General features: G+C 41.8%; 1 protein-coding gene across 1 annotated transcript in view; it reads left to right on the top strand.

Annotated features, from left to right (window-relative positions):
* The first annotated feature begins 4,587 nt into the window (after nt 1–4,587).
* LOC124165239 (probable nuclear hormone receptor HR3) overlaps nt 4,588–19,018 on the top strand; it is a 203,209-nt gene continuing 188,778 nt past the window's right edge. The window contains exon 1 of the mRNA XM_046542545.1: nt 4,588–5,494. Within this exon, the coding sequence (XP_046398501.1) occupies nt 4,603–5,494 (892 nt within the window). The 5' untranslated portion in view covers nt 4,588–4,602. The remainder of the gene's footprint in view (nt 5,495–19,018) is intronic.

Here is a 19,018-nt window from a genome sequence, read left to right as displayed (position 1 = left end):
ACTAGTGCTTTCAGTATTAACAAAGTACAACACAAATATCCATGCCCTGGATGAGGATTACGTACCCAGGCGGGAATCGGACCCACGACCTGTGGTTTGGCAGGCAAGGACTTAACCCCCCCTCCGAGGCGCCACCACCAATGAAATTATAGGATGTACGATTATAAAAAAAATAATATAAATTTTATATAATAGAGTCAGTAAACTTTAACCAATCAGTACCACAAATAAATTATTATTATGAATATTTTTGGGACATATGTTCTCTATCGAAAGGTGACCGAAAATACTTCTTTACCGTCCGAATTTCCTGAAAGAATTGGAAATCTCAAGAAATATTTCTTGCATCCAGCAAGGCGCTGCAGTGTAAAAGTTTCCACGTCCTATCCCTACGATCCGCAGGTGTCCTCACCCCTCAAATGCACCGCCAAGCCTTGCCGCTTAGTTGAGCTGTAAGTCGATACCCAATCGAATCGTCTGGGACTCCATCCGCCGTGGAGTGAGATCGGAAACCATTAATTTCTTTCATCACGTCGGAAAGGGGTAGGAGAGTTTGAGACCTCCATTAAATAGCCCCTGGGGTTTTATTTCCTAGTAATTTTAAAGGTAAACAAATCTTATGCCGTATGGTATCATTTTACTTTGGTTGCATTGAAAGAAAATTAGGAGGACTTGAATTTGGACAAATCATTTGTCAAGCAGGAAAATTGGCACCACCAAAATATTCGTGGTTGCTCACGCTATCACAGGAGTCATGTTGAGAAGGTAACAAAATATATTCATCGTAGTAAATTGATGAAGAAAGGAATTCACAATTGTATTCATAGATATCTTTAATTCTAACTGTTCAGTTTCGTAAAATTTTACCCTAAAATTATGGGATTATGGGAGCCCAAATCAAGGTTAGAGTCAATGGGATTTTATTTCACCGCCTAAATAGATTAATTTATGGGGAAACGAATTCTTTAATTTGTTCTAATTATGCCCTGAATTTTCATTTCAGATTTTTTTTTAAATTTAATAAGAATTACTTTGCACTGAAGGTATTCCGTTTTGAAGAGTATTGAATTCCTTTATACATTACACTTGAAGTGAATTTATTTCTGGCAAGAAGGTACTTGCTTCTCATAAAAGTAATTCTCGTGTTTACTTTTCGAATGTTAAATTTTTACAGATCCGAGTGCTATCATCCAAATCAGAAACAGCAATCACGAAGTAGATGGGATAAGCGAACGATAATATGACCTTTATTTAATGATTTGGTTTCACTATTGTATAACGGTGTTCAGCAAGAGAACAAGTTAACGAGTAAATACCACCGATGCTCGACATAGGTATATATCATCGCTACCTTATCATGCCTGCTTCCTGATTGTGACTCCATATTTACAAGATAGAGCATTTATCTTTATAACGTGATAGGCATATGCCATTTATCGGTAGTATAAGCTCGTTTCCTTGCTCTTCTCTCCAAATAGCCAGAAAATCGTAACGAGGAACCTTTCGGAAAAATTTCTCCTACGTTAAAAAAAAAACCCACCAGAATAACCCCTTCCCTCCCGTAAAGAGACGCTAATGTTATGACAGTCGATATTGTGTTATCGCCGTGTTATTATTGCAGTCGTAATAGCTCTTCCCCTCCCACTATATATCTCCCTTTCCCCTCTTTATAGCGCCGTCTTCACTCCCCGCGATCTCCTTCCGTGAAAAAACAGACCTTCTGCGCATGCGCCCGCGCATGGCGATTCGAAAATAAAAGGGACTCCGCGCAGGAGTTCCCGAAATAATATCCCTCTCCTACGCTCCTCATCCTTCTCTTATTTCTCCTCCTTCACTACTCTCTCCAGTTCGTTACCGGGCGGGTTTTTGGAGGTTTGGAGTTTTGGGGAGGGGAGGGGGAGGTCTATCCCTATCCGTCTCCGTAGGGTTTTTCGGCAGCGGAGCGGAGGGGAAGAAGGAGGGGGATGAGGGCACTAGAGGCGGAGGAGGGGAGGGCGGAAGGATTGGAGGGGAAGGGAGAGGTTCTTGCGCGAGCTCGTGGGATGCCATAGTCGACCATTCACTCGCGTCCGAGACACCGTGACAGTACGTTACCCTCTATATCTCTCTCACGAACACAACCGTTCCGCTATCGCCCCTCTCTCAGTCACTAGCCGTGTAATTATACATTATATATATTTACACTCAATCCATACGTATCCGAGCACTCATATATTATCCGTGTGTGTGTGTGTACAATCATCTGTTATCATCACCGCAAAACTCCGATCAGTGCTCGTTCGCGCAGTCACCAGTGTTATCGGAGGAGATGAGCGAGTCAGTTAGCGCGGTCTTATAACAGTTCCTCTCCGCGTGTGTGTTGGATTGTAGCGGTGGTGTTGACCTCTACTCTTCATAAGTGTTACGTCTCTTTCTCCTCCAAAGTGTTTTGTGCATGTGTTTGGTGAACAACTACTGCAAGGGCGTGCTCCTGTCAGGGTTCAGCCGCTGATTCGAGTGGCTGTCGCCTTTTGGATTATCGCACGCCGCTGTTTTATTATTTTTTCTGACGTGACTACACTCCTCCCTCGGGTACCCGTGCTAAGGATACCCGAGAACGCAGGATTGTCATTTCGTCCCTCAAGTTACTGCTCTTGGGAGGCCCTCACGACGAAATAACCCACGATCGGAGTACTTGGTGTCGGCGGAGGAAAAAGAAATTAATTGCATGCACTACCGCCGGTGTTACCGTCCGTGGGATTAAACATATAAGGAAGGAATACACACATTCGTGAGAAACGAAAAAAGTGTTTTTTTAAATTTGATTTTGGAGTGTTATACTTCGGTGTTGTTTTTTGATATTCTCAACACCTGTCGAGATTAACGAACCGAGGTGGCGGAATTGTTGTACCTACTCCTACGCCTAGCGTATTTTTACGTATTCTGCGAAGGGGAAAACGTTTGCTGCGTTGGTGTCGTGTCGGTCGTGGTTCGCGTCCTGCGAACCCGTGCCCTGCGTTTCCTCGTTATATTGGCGCTGACCCGTTGGATTACCTATCTATCAACCAGACTCCTGTCCAGCTCAGTGTTCAGATCTGTCCTCTCGCCTATCATCCCTAGGATCAGGGTACCGCTGACTTGGTGGTACTCTGACCACCACCGTGTGAATCGCGGTGGATGAAGGGCACGGAGGAGGAAGAGGGTGGGGGAGAGGGGATCTGTCGCTGTGATGAGCAGGTGGGGGCGGGGTACGACGATAGGTGGCCGGGGGCAGGGGGTGCCCAACTACTGTGTGACTAAATAGATTTGTCACTATCACCAGGATAGGAGTAAAAAACAAACTTATTGCTTGCTGACAAGCCGGGGGGAGATATTGACTATCAAGTCGTTACTGTAGTGATCGCACATCATCCCAGTGTCAGTGTGTCTACGTACTGTCTTATTATTTTTCTTAAGTTTAAATGTTATCCCCTGTGACAAGTATGATGCTGGATTCACTCTCTCCCGAAGACAAGGAAGAGAAAAAGTGTCGTTTATCGCGGATTGTTCAGTTCAGTCTGTGACTGGAAAAAAAATAAAGAGGAATCCTCGGTGTCCCTATCACGTGACATAGTCCCCCGGGACTTCTAATCGGGAGTACGGAGGTTCGATCCCCCTGTCTGAAGTTCGCGAATACCATCCTTGGTTGTGTGTGCTCGTGTCTGGGCGATTCAAAATCGCTGACGACTTCGATTGAGAAGGGATCAACGTCTTTTCACGACGGGCGGATTGAACTGGCGTTGACCGGCTTCCTAACGGAATACAGTCTAAATTCCTTCGACGCGTTTTATATCCCCAGTTCATCAAAAGGGTGGGAGAAATTTTTTCCAAAAAAGAATTAAGATGTAGCGAGCAGACTGCTTGAAATAATTTGTGCCGTCCTTGTCAACGAATTTGGAACAGTATTTTGTGCTGAAGTAATCGGAGTTACTCCGCGGATTAATTCTTGTTGTTGTTTCAAGATTTAGTGACTTACCTGGGCCGGTACTGGTGAATAAAGGCTTCGGTCCAGTAGAGCAAAAACAAATCAAACATTAGACTTTTTTTAAAGCTGGCGTTTTAGACGCCGTTTTTTCGTCCAGTATCCGGAACTTGTTTCTTTCGGGGGCGGGAAATTCCCTTTCGGATTTCTCTCCCACCCCGAAAGAGGCAAGAGGGGGTGGCGTCGCTAGGAGGCTGTTACCAGGAACGGCTTTTGCTCGGGGAGGGGGGGAGTTGGTGAGCGGGCGTCGAAGCCCAGCATGCCAAGGAGACAACTCGCCGCATCCGCAGACGACGCTGGAGGAGGAGGGGGAGGGGGCGAGGGGGGTGGGTGGGGGTGGGGGCGCAAGAGGAGGCGGGGGTGGAGGTGGCGGGGGTGGTGGAGGCGGAGGAGGCTGCCCTTACGTGACCGCCATGGACGTGCTGGACCAGTTGCTGGTGGCCGCTGCGGCATCCTCTGGGGACGACCCGTGGGACGCCGGGCCGGAGTCGCCGTCGGACGCTGAAGGCGGCGTCGAAGTTGTGCCGCACCACCACCACCACAGGGGTGGCGGCACCTCCTCTCTAGGGGGGGGTCTGGTGGTGGGCAGCGCGGGGGACAGTATGGTGGTGGGAGGGTCCTCGAGGAATAATTTCCCTGATCTCCTTGCCGGCGAAGGCGGCGGCGTGTTAAGCGGTGGGGGACGTTACCAGAGGGACTCGCCGGCGTCGTTCAAGCACTCCCTAGTAGGGGGTCCGGCGACCGGGAGGTCCTCCTCTTCATCTTCTTCATTCCCCGACAGTATAGGGGAGAGGTTCAATCCGCGCGATTTCGTGGTGTTGGACAGGACTTTGGGTGGCGGGCAAGGCAGGAGTGCCTACCTCGACGAGCTTGGGTTCTCGATGAGCGAGGTGGAGGGTGCTGGAAGTGAGAGAGGCTTGGGTGGTTCGTGCACCAGGGTGACCGCCACCTCGTCTTTCGGGCGAGAGACTTCAACGCCGGCCTCGGCGGCCGCAACGTCCTTTGGACGAGAGACTTCAACGCCGGCGACCTCCGCCGGTCCCCGGGACGTCCTCGGAAGACCCTCCGACGAGGAGCGGTCCTCCGTGGCCCGTGGCATAGCGTTCGACTACGCGCAGGACAGGTCGCAACCCTCCCAAGTGCCTAAGTTGGAGGAGGACGGTGTGGCGGGCTTTGCTCGCGAAGTGTACGCTCGGCTGGGGGCCGGGGGCGGCGGTTCCCTGCTGTGCAGCGCCCTCGGGGGCGGGGCGCAAGGACCGCCGCCCCCGAGGGCCGACGACCCGCACTCGACGACGACCCCCAACTCGCCGCCCCCGGCCGACGGAGGCTTGCCCCAGGCGCAGGCGTCTTCGTCGTCGACGTCGTCCGCCGCCTCCTCGTCCTCGCCGGCGTCCCTCCTGGCTGCGGCCAAGAAGGCGGGGGGCGGTGGGGGCGGCAACGCGGGAGGCGGAAGCGGGAGCGGCGGACAAGGAAACAATTGCAACTCCATCAGAGGTAGGATGACCATTATTGAGTGACAGAATTTTTAGGAGTGAATTGCACGCGTAGTATTGTCTGTGGAGGTCTTCAATGGTTCGCAGTGTTTTCTTTTACGACGTAGTTTTGGGTTTGAATTGAATATTTAATTCATAACGCCCATTTTTGCTGTCTCCTACAATTTTAAATTGTTCTCTCAATCGATAAATTGAAGATCATACAGTTAATGTTATACTCATAATTGTGCGTAGGTACATTTAGTTTCAATACCTTTACCACAAGCAATGAATATAGTTGTTCGTAAAACTATTAAAGCGATCATTAATGTTTTGTTCTCCAGTTTTCATTCCAACTCCTCATTTGACCGTATTTGGTCCAACGTTTCGAGGATTTCGTTTCCTTGCTACGTGATGACTGATTTTATCCTGAAATTTATTGCGGACTCAGCCGTCGATATGTTTGGACAGAGAGGAGAAGTTTGGATCGCTCTTTTCATGATTTTGGAGAGAGTGAACTTACTGCGAAGAATATGACATTGTCAACCGTCGAAAAGTTTATTTTTAAGTTTTCGTGCTTAAGTTTAGCTGTCCTGAATTGTGGTCTCTTTAAAAAAATCGGATCTAAACTAATCTGGATTTTTTCGGAATTTCGAAAAAAAAAAAATTCGTCCAACTGTTGAAAATAAAGTTCTTCTGTAAAGGTATATGGCTCTGTCCATCTCAACCTGAGTATTACGACGGAATCATGTTACAAATCCATCGCTAGTTCCGTCATTGCAAGACTCGTAATTCTCGTGGAGACCCGTTGCCTTGCGAAGGGTGGAGCACTTCACTTCATTGACCCTCATTAACCGGTATTAGCCCTTGCTCGCTGTCGAAGCATTTACCATCTTTCTCATTTCATTACAGGAAGAAAAGTCTCCTTAGTGTTTTTCGCTATATTTCGTATTTTTTCGTTCGCAGAATTTCCTTAAACCTTGAAACCTGGGTGGGTTGAATACGGGTATTTATGTACTTTGGAGAGGTCAAACTATGTATTATCGTAAATATTAGGGACTGTTTATTATTCATGTTTTAGTTCACTCTTCATACATTCCCTCTGTTTATAATTTCTCTCTGAAGTCTGTACAGTTTTGTTCCTACTCGTATTCTTTAAGTTTCGGAGTGTGCCTATTGCATTGAATAATTTCATTGAGAGTCTCTCTTTGGTACAATACATATATATTTGATTCTTTGTCGGTTTTCGCGTCCGTGTGCATTTAAATATGCCTCAAGACTGATAATATTATTTTATCGTTTGGTGTTGAATATGTTGTTTTATACACAACACGCTTTACGACATTCTTGATAATAGCACTTGTGAAAAATTGATTAGTAGGTGCGCACTTTTTTTCAATATGTAATCCTAAACTTGGTAGTTACACTTGTTACAATATCAGCACAGTAAGTGTTAATCTTATCTTATCGATAAAATGCCCAAATTATTTCGTGCTATCGACCTGTTATATCATACGCTCTGGAAGCTTCCCTTTAAACCGGTGATCTCTGCTGTAGTGGTCGTACGCGGAAGTCTCCTTTGCGTCGCGAGTTCGATAACACACCCGCCCCTGTATATCTGCAACGTTTTAAATCGACCATTCTTGCATCATCTTATCCTGCCATGTTGCACAGTGTATGATAAGTTTCTATTGCATTTAAACATGCATTTGACTAAGGCATTTGTAGTTATTTAAAGTCTTAAAACTGTTTTTCGCCGGAAGTGGCGATATCCCGAGTTTATCTTATAAATGTAATTATAATTTAAGTAGTGAATCATTCATTGTAACAAACAGACCGAGGTTAACTGTATATAAACGTTGCTTGCTCTACATGGGGCTAAAGCTATTTAATTTACTGCCCGCTGAAATTAAACAAATTAAATTCTTAAATAAAATATCAAGATTTGCCAAATACCGGCTTTTCTCTCAAGATATGATTGAACATTTATTTTGATGTTATTTCTATAAAACACTTATGTAATATTTCATGCATTATTTTTTTGGCATACATTTTTGCTATTGATGGTGGCTCATTCCTGGTCCTATGTCTCTTTGTTGTCTTTGCTATTCAGCTGTAAAATCAAATTGTTGGAGTAAATAAGTCATTATTATCATTTTGATAGTTTTGTGAGCCGTAAATTTAGGAGTAACGCATAAAATTTCCTTGCGTCCCCTGATCCTCTATATTCGCTCGAGTTGGAGATTCTTTGGGCTATTGAGCGTACACCTTTCGTGACCACAGATAGGGTCTCTCTTCCTCTAACGGTTCACCTATTCTCGAAATTCCACAGGCCATTAAATTCCTTGAGACGGCGTCGAAAGTTAGAAGGGAAGAACACGGTCGATTTGGGAAGATGGCAGTAATGCTACAATTAAGTAATGTCGTCGATTTTAGTATTTTTGTTACCATGCGTTTATAACGGGTTTATCGTGATCACCAGTATTTTTGGTAAGCAAAGCTATCATTTCTTTGATCTTTCAGCTCCATTCGCTCTCGTAAAACAAAAATCTAGAAGGGATTCTTTACGTGGGTACTTCGAGTTTTTAAAGAATTATGATTATGAAGTGGCTATTAACGAAGACATTAGTTTAAAAAAAAAACTTCACCGATGCTTTCAGAGAAAAAACTTAAATGTATATTCAAATTAGTGGTGACGGTTCACCGTTAAGACTAATTCGTGTGTTAGCTGTCGGCTAACGGGGTTTGGTAATCATTTCTTAGCCTCGTGCCATCGTAGTCATCAAATCTTTGCAGTCATTAAGGCAAGTCGATTATCATTTTCCCCTGTCACCATGTTCATTTTTATGCGTGGTTGATTTATTGAAGGACCACGATTGTCAAGCCAAATTACCCCGAATCGTTCTCACGAAGCGCGTTGTTGATTGATAGATGATTTTTAATCCTTCAGGTAATTAGTATTTAACCTCTTCAAACATTAAACTGAACTCTAAAGCACAAAATTGTATTCAAATTTGGAATTTTTTGGCAGTTGTTGGCTGGCAGTTATTTGGATTTTACGTAACGTCATTCCCCATAGGAAAACGGTTGAAAGCTATAAATTATTTAAAGTTAAATTTACAAAATTTGTTGCACAGTTTTCGGTGAAACGTTTTAGTATTTCAGTTTGCGTCATCTTTGTACTGAAACGTCAATTGCCTAGAAGATGATGGTTGTTCGTTATTTCAGCAAGGAAATTTAAGCGTTTATTTAGTTGAATCCTCCATGAAAGTTGGAATGGGAGTCGCTTCTTGGTTTTTAGAATCCAATTATACAAATTAGCTTTCAATGAAAATTGTTTATCAAAGCTTAGACAAAAATAATCAACACGTAAGACTAAAATGACTATCGTAGTATTACTAATTTGAACATAATTTGTTTATTATTACTAATTATTATAAGTAGCGAACGATGTAAAGATCATAAGAATTTCTAGTAGAAATATTAGATTTGCTATATTACTAATTCATTTGTCTTTGTTTTGATTTAATTATATTTTATTTATCTGTTATTACTTCTTGCAAAGGAGAAGGAGGAACCACCGAGTATTCAAATAATTGAATAACTTTTAAAGGAGAGACGGAGGAGACAGAAGGTATGGATGGAGCGAGTAATTAGAGGGGAGGGGATGATGAAAACAGTGTTACAGGGTAGAATGTTAGGTAAACGAGGCAGAGGAAGGAAAAGAATAGGATTTTTAGATAGAATGAAAGGGAGTAGGCCTTATTGTGAATTGAAGAGGGATGTGGTTGATGGGGAGGGAGGATCCCAGATTTCTTCTCAATCACTCCATGGAAACCTACCTTAATTGGTAGAATATTATAATCTCTTAATAAATAGATAATCTCTTGTATTTTTCCTATTTTTCGTGCTTTATGAGATTAAATAAAAAATAAGATATAATGAAACGAAATTTAGTTGCACTTTTCCACAGTAATTTAATGCTTACGACCTGTTTTGGCTCACGGAGCCATCATCTGATACGAGAAAATAACATAACCCCGCTTTCAGTCGCTTTGAGCCGCTGTTACCTATCGACGGGCACGAGTCGTGTCTTTTTCTCCCACGCGGTGATTCACGTTTCAGCAACTTTTGGCATCAGCCCTCAGGGGGACCGGTGGGTCGCGGGAAGTTTCGCCGCGTAGTTCACGAGATTGAATCAGAGGCCGTCGGGATGGAAGATCCGCGAGGCAGGACTCCAGGTTGCCGACCTTTTCTTCCTCTCCTTCCACACACTGAGCTTCAAGCACGCGGTCGATCCCGCGGCGATGCCCGTTATTTAGGCACTTCCCGTGCTTCATTGCGTAGGTACTTTCCAGAACGTTCGACTTTAATCCCGAATCACTAATTCTCCTAAGCAGGATTTGCCTACTCGTCAAAGTTGACTGTCATGATATTATCTCGAAAACGACATCTCGCTCCCAATATCTACGTCTACATACTACCCCGCAAGCAACCTAAAAAGCGTGTGGCAGGGGGTGTTAGAACACCAGCCTTTTACATAGAAAAAGCAAATGCACCAGCAAAATTATGACTAGCATTTATTAAATTCCTTTATGGTTCGCGAGAAAAACGAATTCCCATATCTATCCTTTCGGCAAAATATCTATCTTTTTTATCGCTTTTGTCGAACATGGATTTATAGTGGAGCTCTTAAATGATGTTCTCCGTGTCGCTCTTAAAGATATCTATTCTCAGTACAATTTCTTCAAAGCAGGGTTGTTATTGAAGTTGACTGCTATGATACTATATCAAAAATTATATCTCGCCACTAATATGAGCACAGTACCTAGTGTTGTATCAGTGCCAATACGTTTCGTGATGGCTGTAGTTGAAGAAAAATGGAACCGATGCAATTGGCGAATAAAATTTGAGCTTTGTTTTTCCACATATATATTTATTTAAACACTACTGCTTGGGCTTGATGCCTGATGATGACGCAGTGCGTCGAAACCGCGGTAGTGTTTAAATAAATATATATATATATGTGGAAAAACAAAGTTCAAATTTTATTCATCGTGAGTAAATTCCATAAAGTGACGCCTGAAACCATCAACTTCGATGCAACTGAGAAACATTTTTATCTCCTCCTGTTTGAAACTATCGTTAATTTTGGCTAACGATTACTCCCCGAGAGGAAAGAATTGAAAAATAGCAAATTGTTGCTACAGTATTTCTCCTGATTGGTTCAATTAATATAGATGCGCTCGATTCATGACTTCCTACCGCGTTCAGAGTGGCACTGTTTCAAATTCGCCAAGGCACCAATGAAATTTATGATCAAATACGTCCTCAATCGATCATTATTTAAATCACTCACCACGCGCACGAGTCGAGTTTAATATTTGCGAACAGTCGATTGCTGTATTTGTCAACTTCAGTGGTAATCCAGGTGATAAGTGCTCTTCGATGATTGTCCTATTCTGCAAAGTGTATTTCCTTCCATGATTCCTCCCGGCTTAATCAAATCCTGGGATTTGCGAAAAGTTTTCGCGATGCGTAAATGGCGCGCCGTATTTCTTTAAAGAGGAACTACCGTACGAGATTTCGCCCTCTTGTATGCGCACCTGTCCCTCGTGGCTTGTGCGTCGAGTCGACGCGTTTTCAATCGCTGGACGCGGTGAAATTCGAGGCACGTATCAGTTGTCAGCGTGAATCTGTGGTTATGAGTGTGAGGCGATGAATTGGCGTGACGGAAAAAAGTCGTCAGTCACTCTTTTTTCGCGTACTTCAGTTTTCGTCAAATCCGGTCATATACATCCGGTATCTTCGTCCTCTAGGTTAGGTCACTCTTGGCTCTTTTCATTGAATCTTTGCTCTATACAGTGGCGTAACTAGACATAAGGTTTGGGTTGGGGGGAATGGGGGAGCCTGGGAGGACGACCCCCCCTGGCAACATGGTTTCCGGAAATTTTTTTGAAAAATGACATACCTGGAAATACGTTATGTATTATTTTGTCACTTAAAATCTAACTTGAAGCAGATGCATTTATTACATGCCAAAACTAGACAATAGTCTTAAATATTTTTTTTATATTTATCTCAGTCTTTGGGGGGGGGGGAGAGGATCAATCCCCCCCTATAGTTACTCCACTGGCTCTATATATGCAGAAGTATTTGCTCTGCCTACAGTTCGTACGAATCATACAGTTCATTTTTAAAATAATATATCCTACTGATAAAAGAGAAAATATAGATTTATTATTGGTGATGGTTCTATTTCGAGTATCCGTGACGTTTGGAAAGCACAGTTTTTACTGTTAAACTTATTGGATTAACTTAAAAGTGATCATGGTTTCAGAAATAGTGGCTTTATTACCCTATTGCCAAGGTACGCCTCGGCTTTGATTATTTCAATTAAATAAAGTATTAAAGTCATCACTCTATTAGCCACCAAATTTTTCAAATGAACCAGTTTGGACATTTCGTTTTCACCTTGATATGTATTTATCATGAACAAACTTGTTCGAAACTTATTTTAAGATAATATGTCCGCCTTAAAAATGAAACCGGTTGATTATAATAGTTTTCTCTTTCATTTTTGAATGTTTATGAATATTTTCATTTCTTGTCGATGATTAAAAGAAAATTTTTTCTGAAGTAATATTGCTGATCGTAATTGATATAGATAGTGTATTACTATGCGATTGTTGTTTTTGGAGAATACATATGTGTTTTAAAGAATATTCAGTATCAATTCTAAAAGCACCGCAGCAAAGTATAGTTCATTCGATTGATGATTGATTTGGAAGTTGTATCAAAGTGTATTTTTACTGTGCCACGAGTGAGTTTCCAGGAATTCGGCTTTGACTTCCGTGTAGTTCTTATACTTGCGAAATTTCTGTACGCTCATCTTTTCAGGCATTTATAGGGAAAAAAACAGTGATCAGATGACATACGTCTAATTATAGATGTCCGGGGAATATCATATTGTGTATCATTCGGTAATGCTACGACTATGATATCAGACGCCGAAATATGAAGCCATTATCTTCCCTACATCATACTCTCTAGGTCGCAATGAAATGGGCGAATATTCTGGAAGCATATGCCAGGTCGAAGGAGCGACTTGGGATGTAATCGATTCCAGTTTAGGGTCACTTGCGTCCACTCTTGATGCGACCCCAGACTCTCGCCCTCTCCTCCCCGAACGGTGAAGGCATAAGCGTGGTAAGCCTTGCAGTGGGAACCACTTTCGCCCTATCGGTTGCTTACCTGGACCCGCAACCTCTCCCTCTTTGTAAATATTCAAAAATATCTTTTAATTTGTTCACTAAATTCCGCTAACGCTTAATGAAGCTTGCTTATTTTGATGCATTCCGTAGCGAGGTATTTAACCTATTATAAACCAATGTTGCTTCTAAGTAACATAAAAAATGTAAACATTTTCAGCTCTACTCAGGAAATATTTAAACTACGTGTTATTTTGTGCCTTAAAGTATCACCGCGGCTAGTCCCGGAAAGCTTTAAACTAACTTCAAATTTCTTGATTACGGAAATGAAAAACATAAAGACAAAACTACGCATTAATTGAAGAATAATATATTTCAAAACAAAATGTTTAGCAAAAATTTCAAAACTGTCGTGGCTGTAAAATGAACAGCACACGTGGAATGTCTCGACTAGTTGTCACCGCCTTCAATAGTCGAGGATTTGAGGAAATGCTGGCCATTCCTTCGTCTCCACGGGCGCTATAATATCTCCCTCGCGTCCGCACGAGGAATTCGCGCTACGCCCGCATTCAATTTTACCAGCGCCGTGTTACCGGCACTTCCCACTTCCCCGTCGGCGAGTCGCGGTCGTCGGCCATCGCACCTCCGCACTTGTAGGGGCAGCAGGATAGCCAAAATGTTTTTCGGGTGGGTGCCCTACGCCGAGAGGCCAGTCTCTACGTCCGTCTTTATATGGAGACGGGCATAGTTGAAGACCCGAGGGCATGAGAAGGAGGAGGTGGGCGAGGAGGAGTGGGGGGAAGAGGTTCCTAGCAGGACATACTTCTATAACGGTGGGCAATAAATCGTACCTCAGCTGGTTAACGGGTTCCTACTTCCCCTCCATTCCTTCACATTATTCCCCTCCCCCTACCACTCCCCCCTCCTCCTCCCCCACCCCCATCTCTCCCACCTCCTTTGTTCCACACCCAGCTTTTTACCCTCTCGATTTTTCCGGGCCCTGTTATATTTTGGATGGACACAGAGGGTTTGGGAGGGATGGTTAAAAGCTAATGTTTTGCCTCGGCCTGTCTGTTTTGCGTTGTAAAAGGCGGTAATCCTCAAATACTCTCGCTAGAAAACAACATCTGGAGGGTGTCGGTAGGCTTTGGGTCGTTTTACGAGGAAGAACGTAGCATATACCTTCCTTCTTGATGACTTCTTCCTGGTATGTCCGTCCTCTGGGGGTACAATTAACTTAAACACTGGTGTGTCAATGAACTTCAGCCTCCTTTTCGCAGTAATAGAGTATAATAAAGTACTAAAAATAGAATACTACTGATGCAATCAGTCAAAAGTAACCATTTTATAGCTAATATTTACTCTGGTACTAATCTCCACTGGCTTAATGGATCAACTTTGATTGAAATATGAGACTAAATATACCATAAGGAATTTAGAGTTCATATCGTATCTGTGCTACTCCTTTTTTGGAGAGTGAAATTTCAACGTAGCCATTTTCAGTCGATGTCCAGCTAATAGCAGGCAATCCCGCCTAATTGTCATCACTTCCTCAGGTGGGAGGTTTTTTATCCATTAGATACATTTTTAGGGCCACCATTTTTCTTTTATCGTTGGTTAAATATAAATTTTTACGGAGATATAGACTTATTATATTCAACTTTTCGTAATTTAATACTGGTGTCGTTGTTATGGTCAGTATTTCTTCTCTAATTTAGCGTAAAATTTGTGTCGCTGATTCAGTAGATGAAATATTTGCCTTATTTAAAGCCACGAATTAAAATTTATTTACTGGACGTCAGAAAAGCCACACTACAGATCTTGGATACGTTTGTTGCAATTATCAGTGGTATCTGTTACCGATATGTTTACACAATTATGTACGAAACATATTTTTTTCGATTAGTCAGGGATATTTGTTCCGTGCTACTTTGGAAAGTGATGCAATCGTTCATAAGAAATAGATCAGTAAAATCCATGTGTTGCCATCGTTACTTTTTTTCTTATGTTTTCATGCACTCGCTTCCTCTTTCTTTGTCAAAGGTTACTTTATGGGATTGTGACAATCACAACGCTTTTTTTCCTCAAATTAAAGACACTAGCAGTTCTGGATGTGTTCAAGATTTCAATGTCAATGGCATTTCATTACATGTCAACGATATTTCGTGACATATAATCGACATTTCGTGACATGTCATTGATATTTCATGGCATGTCATTGACATTTCACGACATATCGTCACCATTCTCCCGGGTGATATATCCGACTGTTTATTTTATCCTCTATGGGGATTGGGCGTATTCTATCGTGCCTTTTCTCATCCCAATCCCATGCCCGCACGAATTTTTCCTAATCCTGCTTCGCGTGACTGTCTCTCTTCAGCGTCATACGTCTCCTGCGTATGTGACATTCGTTTCCCCTCGCTTTTTGTTATATTTCGGGCGGGATGGTTTTGAGCTTTGAGGGTCCGTCACATGTCTTTGTGCGGAGACGGGTACATATTCTTCCCCTCTCGTCATGGCAATCTCCTTCCCCTACCACAGTACAACACCCACATTTCTCCCTTCTCGTTTGATCGTTTGGATTGTGTCCGCGTCCACGTGATTTTTGTCGTGATTCCAGCGGATGTGAACAGGAATCCGGTCATTTTCGGCATTGAGAGCCAGGGCCGGGTGTTACACGGGGAAAAATATCCTTCGCCATACAAGTGAGCGGCCCGTTTCGCTCCTCGTAAATTGTTGATTAATCGCCCCGTAGTCAGCGGACGGAAATCAATAGCCTCATTCCACACTTAACCCTCATGCGTGTGTGAGTGTGTCGATACTAGTTTCTGCATTAAGGGCCTGCATGCTTACAGCTTTTAGATTTGATCGCGTGAATGCTGCAGCTGAGAGTGGAAACCAATGCCAATTTTTCATTTTCCGCGCTATCTACTGCGAAATCTTTTCGAAAATTTTGGGTATGGTCTATTATTGTATCGCTATTCATGCAGGAATAAATAATCTGCAAACATAGTGTTGCAACGGATTGTCGCTGTCTACACTTATCTCTGAGAGTTAACCGATTCATGTACACACATTCAACATCGTTAATTATTTCGCATCAATTCGTTTGATAAGCATCAGGTATTCCTCATTTTGTAATGATGGATACCTAATGAAGCTGGTTGGATATCCAAGTTTTCACGGCACAAATTTTGAAATACTAGCATATTCTCGTATAATTACTTTCGTAGTTAATACTGTTTATATGCTGCAGGTAAAATTTTAAGTATTGTCCCTTTCAAGTAGGATAATAATATAACTTAATATGACTTTGTGAAAAGATATTATAACTTTATTCCACTCGTACATAATTTCAGTATACGCTTGAATAAAGCAGTGGAATTTTTAGGTACCCCTTATGAACCTACGATCATACGTTATGCCAAGAGAACTTTTGCTATTAATATATGAAACATATTTACTTAAATTCAATTCAGTGATGATTTTTGTTTTCCTATCATTGGTACATTCATTTTTAAGAATCCAGTTATTATAGAGACATAGAAAACTAACACATATGATGACAATGTTCCATATAGCAAATATGAATGATATGCACTTTTTTGTGGCTTTATGTTAGCGGCTTTAAGTGCGATGATCACATTTCATAATATGGTTCACTTCTAAAGGTAGCTGTGAGCACAGTCACCTCTCCAAGTGCCACTTTCCGTGGAAGACTTTTAAGTCGTTCGCCGCCCTGATTGCGTCAACCGTTATTTTCCCACGCCAACTGTAATATTTCCCTTGCGGTTTTTTATTTCGAGACGAGTTGGGGAAAAAAGTCATTTTGAGGAAACTTGCGACCGAACGTTCTTTGTTCCTGGAGCGTGGGAAAAAATCGTGCCTGCCCTTCGTTAAACTTTGTCCGCTTAATGTTGGCTAGGATATTTATTTCACATTCCGTTCGTCGCGGAAGATTTCTGCTTGAAGTGTGCTTCCCCACTTCAAAGTCTTGCGGGTCGTCCATTTAAGTAGGCCACAGCTGATAAGTGAGATTTCTGTGTTTGAATCGCTTTTTTTTCTTTCTTGTTTTATTCCTCGATAAGTCGGATTTGCTTTCGGTTCGATGTTCATTTTCATTCTTTCTGCTGATGCTTGCGTTATATCTTGTTATTTCTGCATGATCTGTCTCGTTCATTCTTTTAACTCCATTCTATGTTTAAATTTTGCCATTAAATGTAATTACATTCTTAACATATCCTGAAGAGCTCAATCCATTTCGATCAGCCTTATGCAAAATAAGGCTAAGTGAATATGAAAATGTGAAATTAAATGAATTCTTGAAAAAAGCTGTTGCAGCTGAAAATCTAGACAATTTAAGTAAAATCGTCGATGAAGCTTTGGATTTAGGAATTAAGAGTGAACGCTCGCAACGAAGATGGCTTTAGGTGAAAATGTGCAACCTGTTTATAATTCAATAGTGAATCTCATTTAATATGCTCGTTCTATGAAGCTCAATATATTCTAGTAAATGTTGCGTCCGTTACATTGATACCCATAATCTTGTTCTTTCTGTACGACTTGTCTCGTTCATTCTTTAGCTCCATTTTAGGTTTATATTTTGCGTTTTAATAGAACCATAAGGCTCAGGGAGGGAGATATATTAGATGAAGTGTATTGGTCGTTTTTGGAAATGTAACTTTTTGTTTCCCGAGAAATAATACATTCATATCCGTAATTGACTGAGTAATTTTATAAAATAATACTGCTTAGCAATAATTTATTTTCGCATAGCCCTAATTATTTTTTTTTTCTTTTTCTTAGCAACTCATGTCCACGAAAAATATGTTCATAAACTAAGAAGACTGACTCATTTTGATGAGTAAAGGTATCATCAATCCCAGTTTAACGTCAAATATCTAATCTGTGATTATTTTTCATAAGTTGAATTACGTACCCCTGTATTTTGCTACTTTATATCTACTCCCTTTATGTACTATTTTCTACCTTTAAAACAGGGTGACCTTGGTTATATGCCATACATATGCTGTTCATAATTTGTGAAGGTTTAGCTATCGTTATAGCGGCTTGTGACGTATGCACCACCATTCTAATCTCGTAATTCCTCGCCTCGTAATTGGGGAATAGGTGCAGTGCATATTGAGTGCGCTCATCACATATTCTTCCGTGACGTAGGACATCATGTATATTTAACAGGCTGAAACGAGCTGCATACAAAGATCGGCCTCTTCCTTCATCAAACTGTTGATGAGGATTTTAATAATCTGATAATCCTGGTCCTTTTAATAGCAGTCACGAAATAAAGTTTGAAATATTTTTCGTTGACACCTCGATAATCCCTTGCCACTCATTAATTGTATAAAAAGAAGGTTGTGCGATATTTTCTTATCTGTCAGTGAATGATCATTGGGCGAAGATGCGCAACTTGTATATAATTTTAATAGTCTATATAATTTAATATTCTCGTTCCAAGAGGCTTAATGTATTCAAGTTAATGTTGCGTGAGCTAATGTGTATAAATACCCATAATATGTCCCCTTTATAGTGCTATCTCTTTGTCCCTCCACGTATTATGTATGTATGGAGGTAGGTTCGTTTTTGATAATCCCTCTACCGCTCTATCGGGCGACCTAGTTGCGTGTGACAGCCGTGGATCATAGATAGCCGTTCCCTTCCTAGTTCCCCAAATCCACCGGGATAAGAGGGCACACCTGGATTTCCGCGAATATGCGGAAACAAGGAATTAGATGTGTCAAGGGATTAAGCGATGGCGGTGGCGGTTGAACCTATTAAGAGTGTTTATTGGCCGCAAATTAAACGAATCATCAAAACAGATTAAATTCCGTAAAATCAAAGCAGAATAATTTCCGTGTCGCCATTGTTCGTTGCTTCGCGACTAATCCTAGTCACTAACACTATGCTTTGATGTCACGGTCATGACTAATCCCCTAGTTTAACTCTAGCATACTCATGAACGTTTTATCGTTAACTTGATAGTGTAGTACAATATTTAGCCTCTTTTTTTTCTCGATAGAAATAATTTCGTCCCAATTTGTAATCTCCTCTAATAACGGTTCTCAATTGTTTTCTCCTTTGAAACATTGTCATGCTAGAATGTAATATGTATTGGGAATTTGAAACCCCATTCTGTGAAAATTGACGTCATAAAATTTTATTCGGCATTATTACTTCCACCGGAAACCTTCGGAAACGTATGTAGAGGGGAATAAACGGCCCACTCGTAGATAATCTACTGACTAAATTATGAACGCAATTACCATTGGCGTTTGCATCTGCTCTGTGACGAAGAGTAACGAGTCGGACAAGTA

Source organism: Ischnura elegans, chromosome 9 (assembly GCF_921293095.1).
Source record: "Ischnura elegans chromosome 9, ioIscEleg1.1, whole genome shotgun sequence".
Taxonomy (NCBI): Eukaryota; Metazoa; Arthropoda; class Insecta; order Odonata; family Coenagrionidae; genus Ischnura; species Ischnura elegans.
The sequence above is the reverse complement of the archived record's forward strand: the minus strand, read 5'-3'. Positions and strand labels throughout refer to the sequence as shown.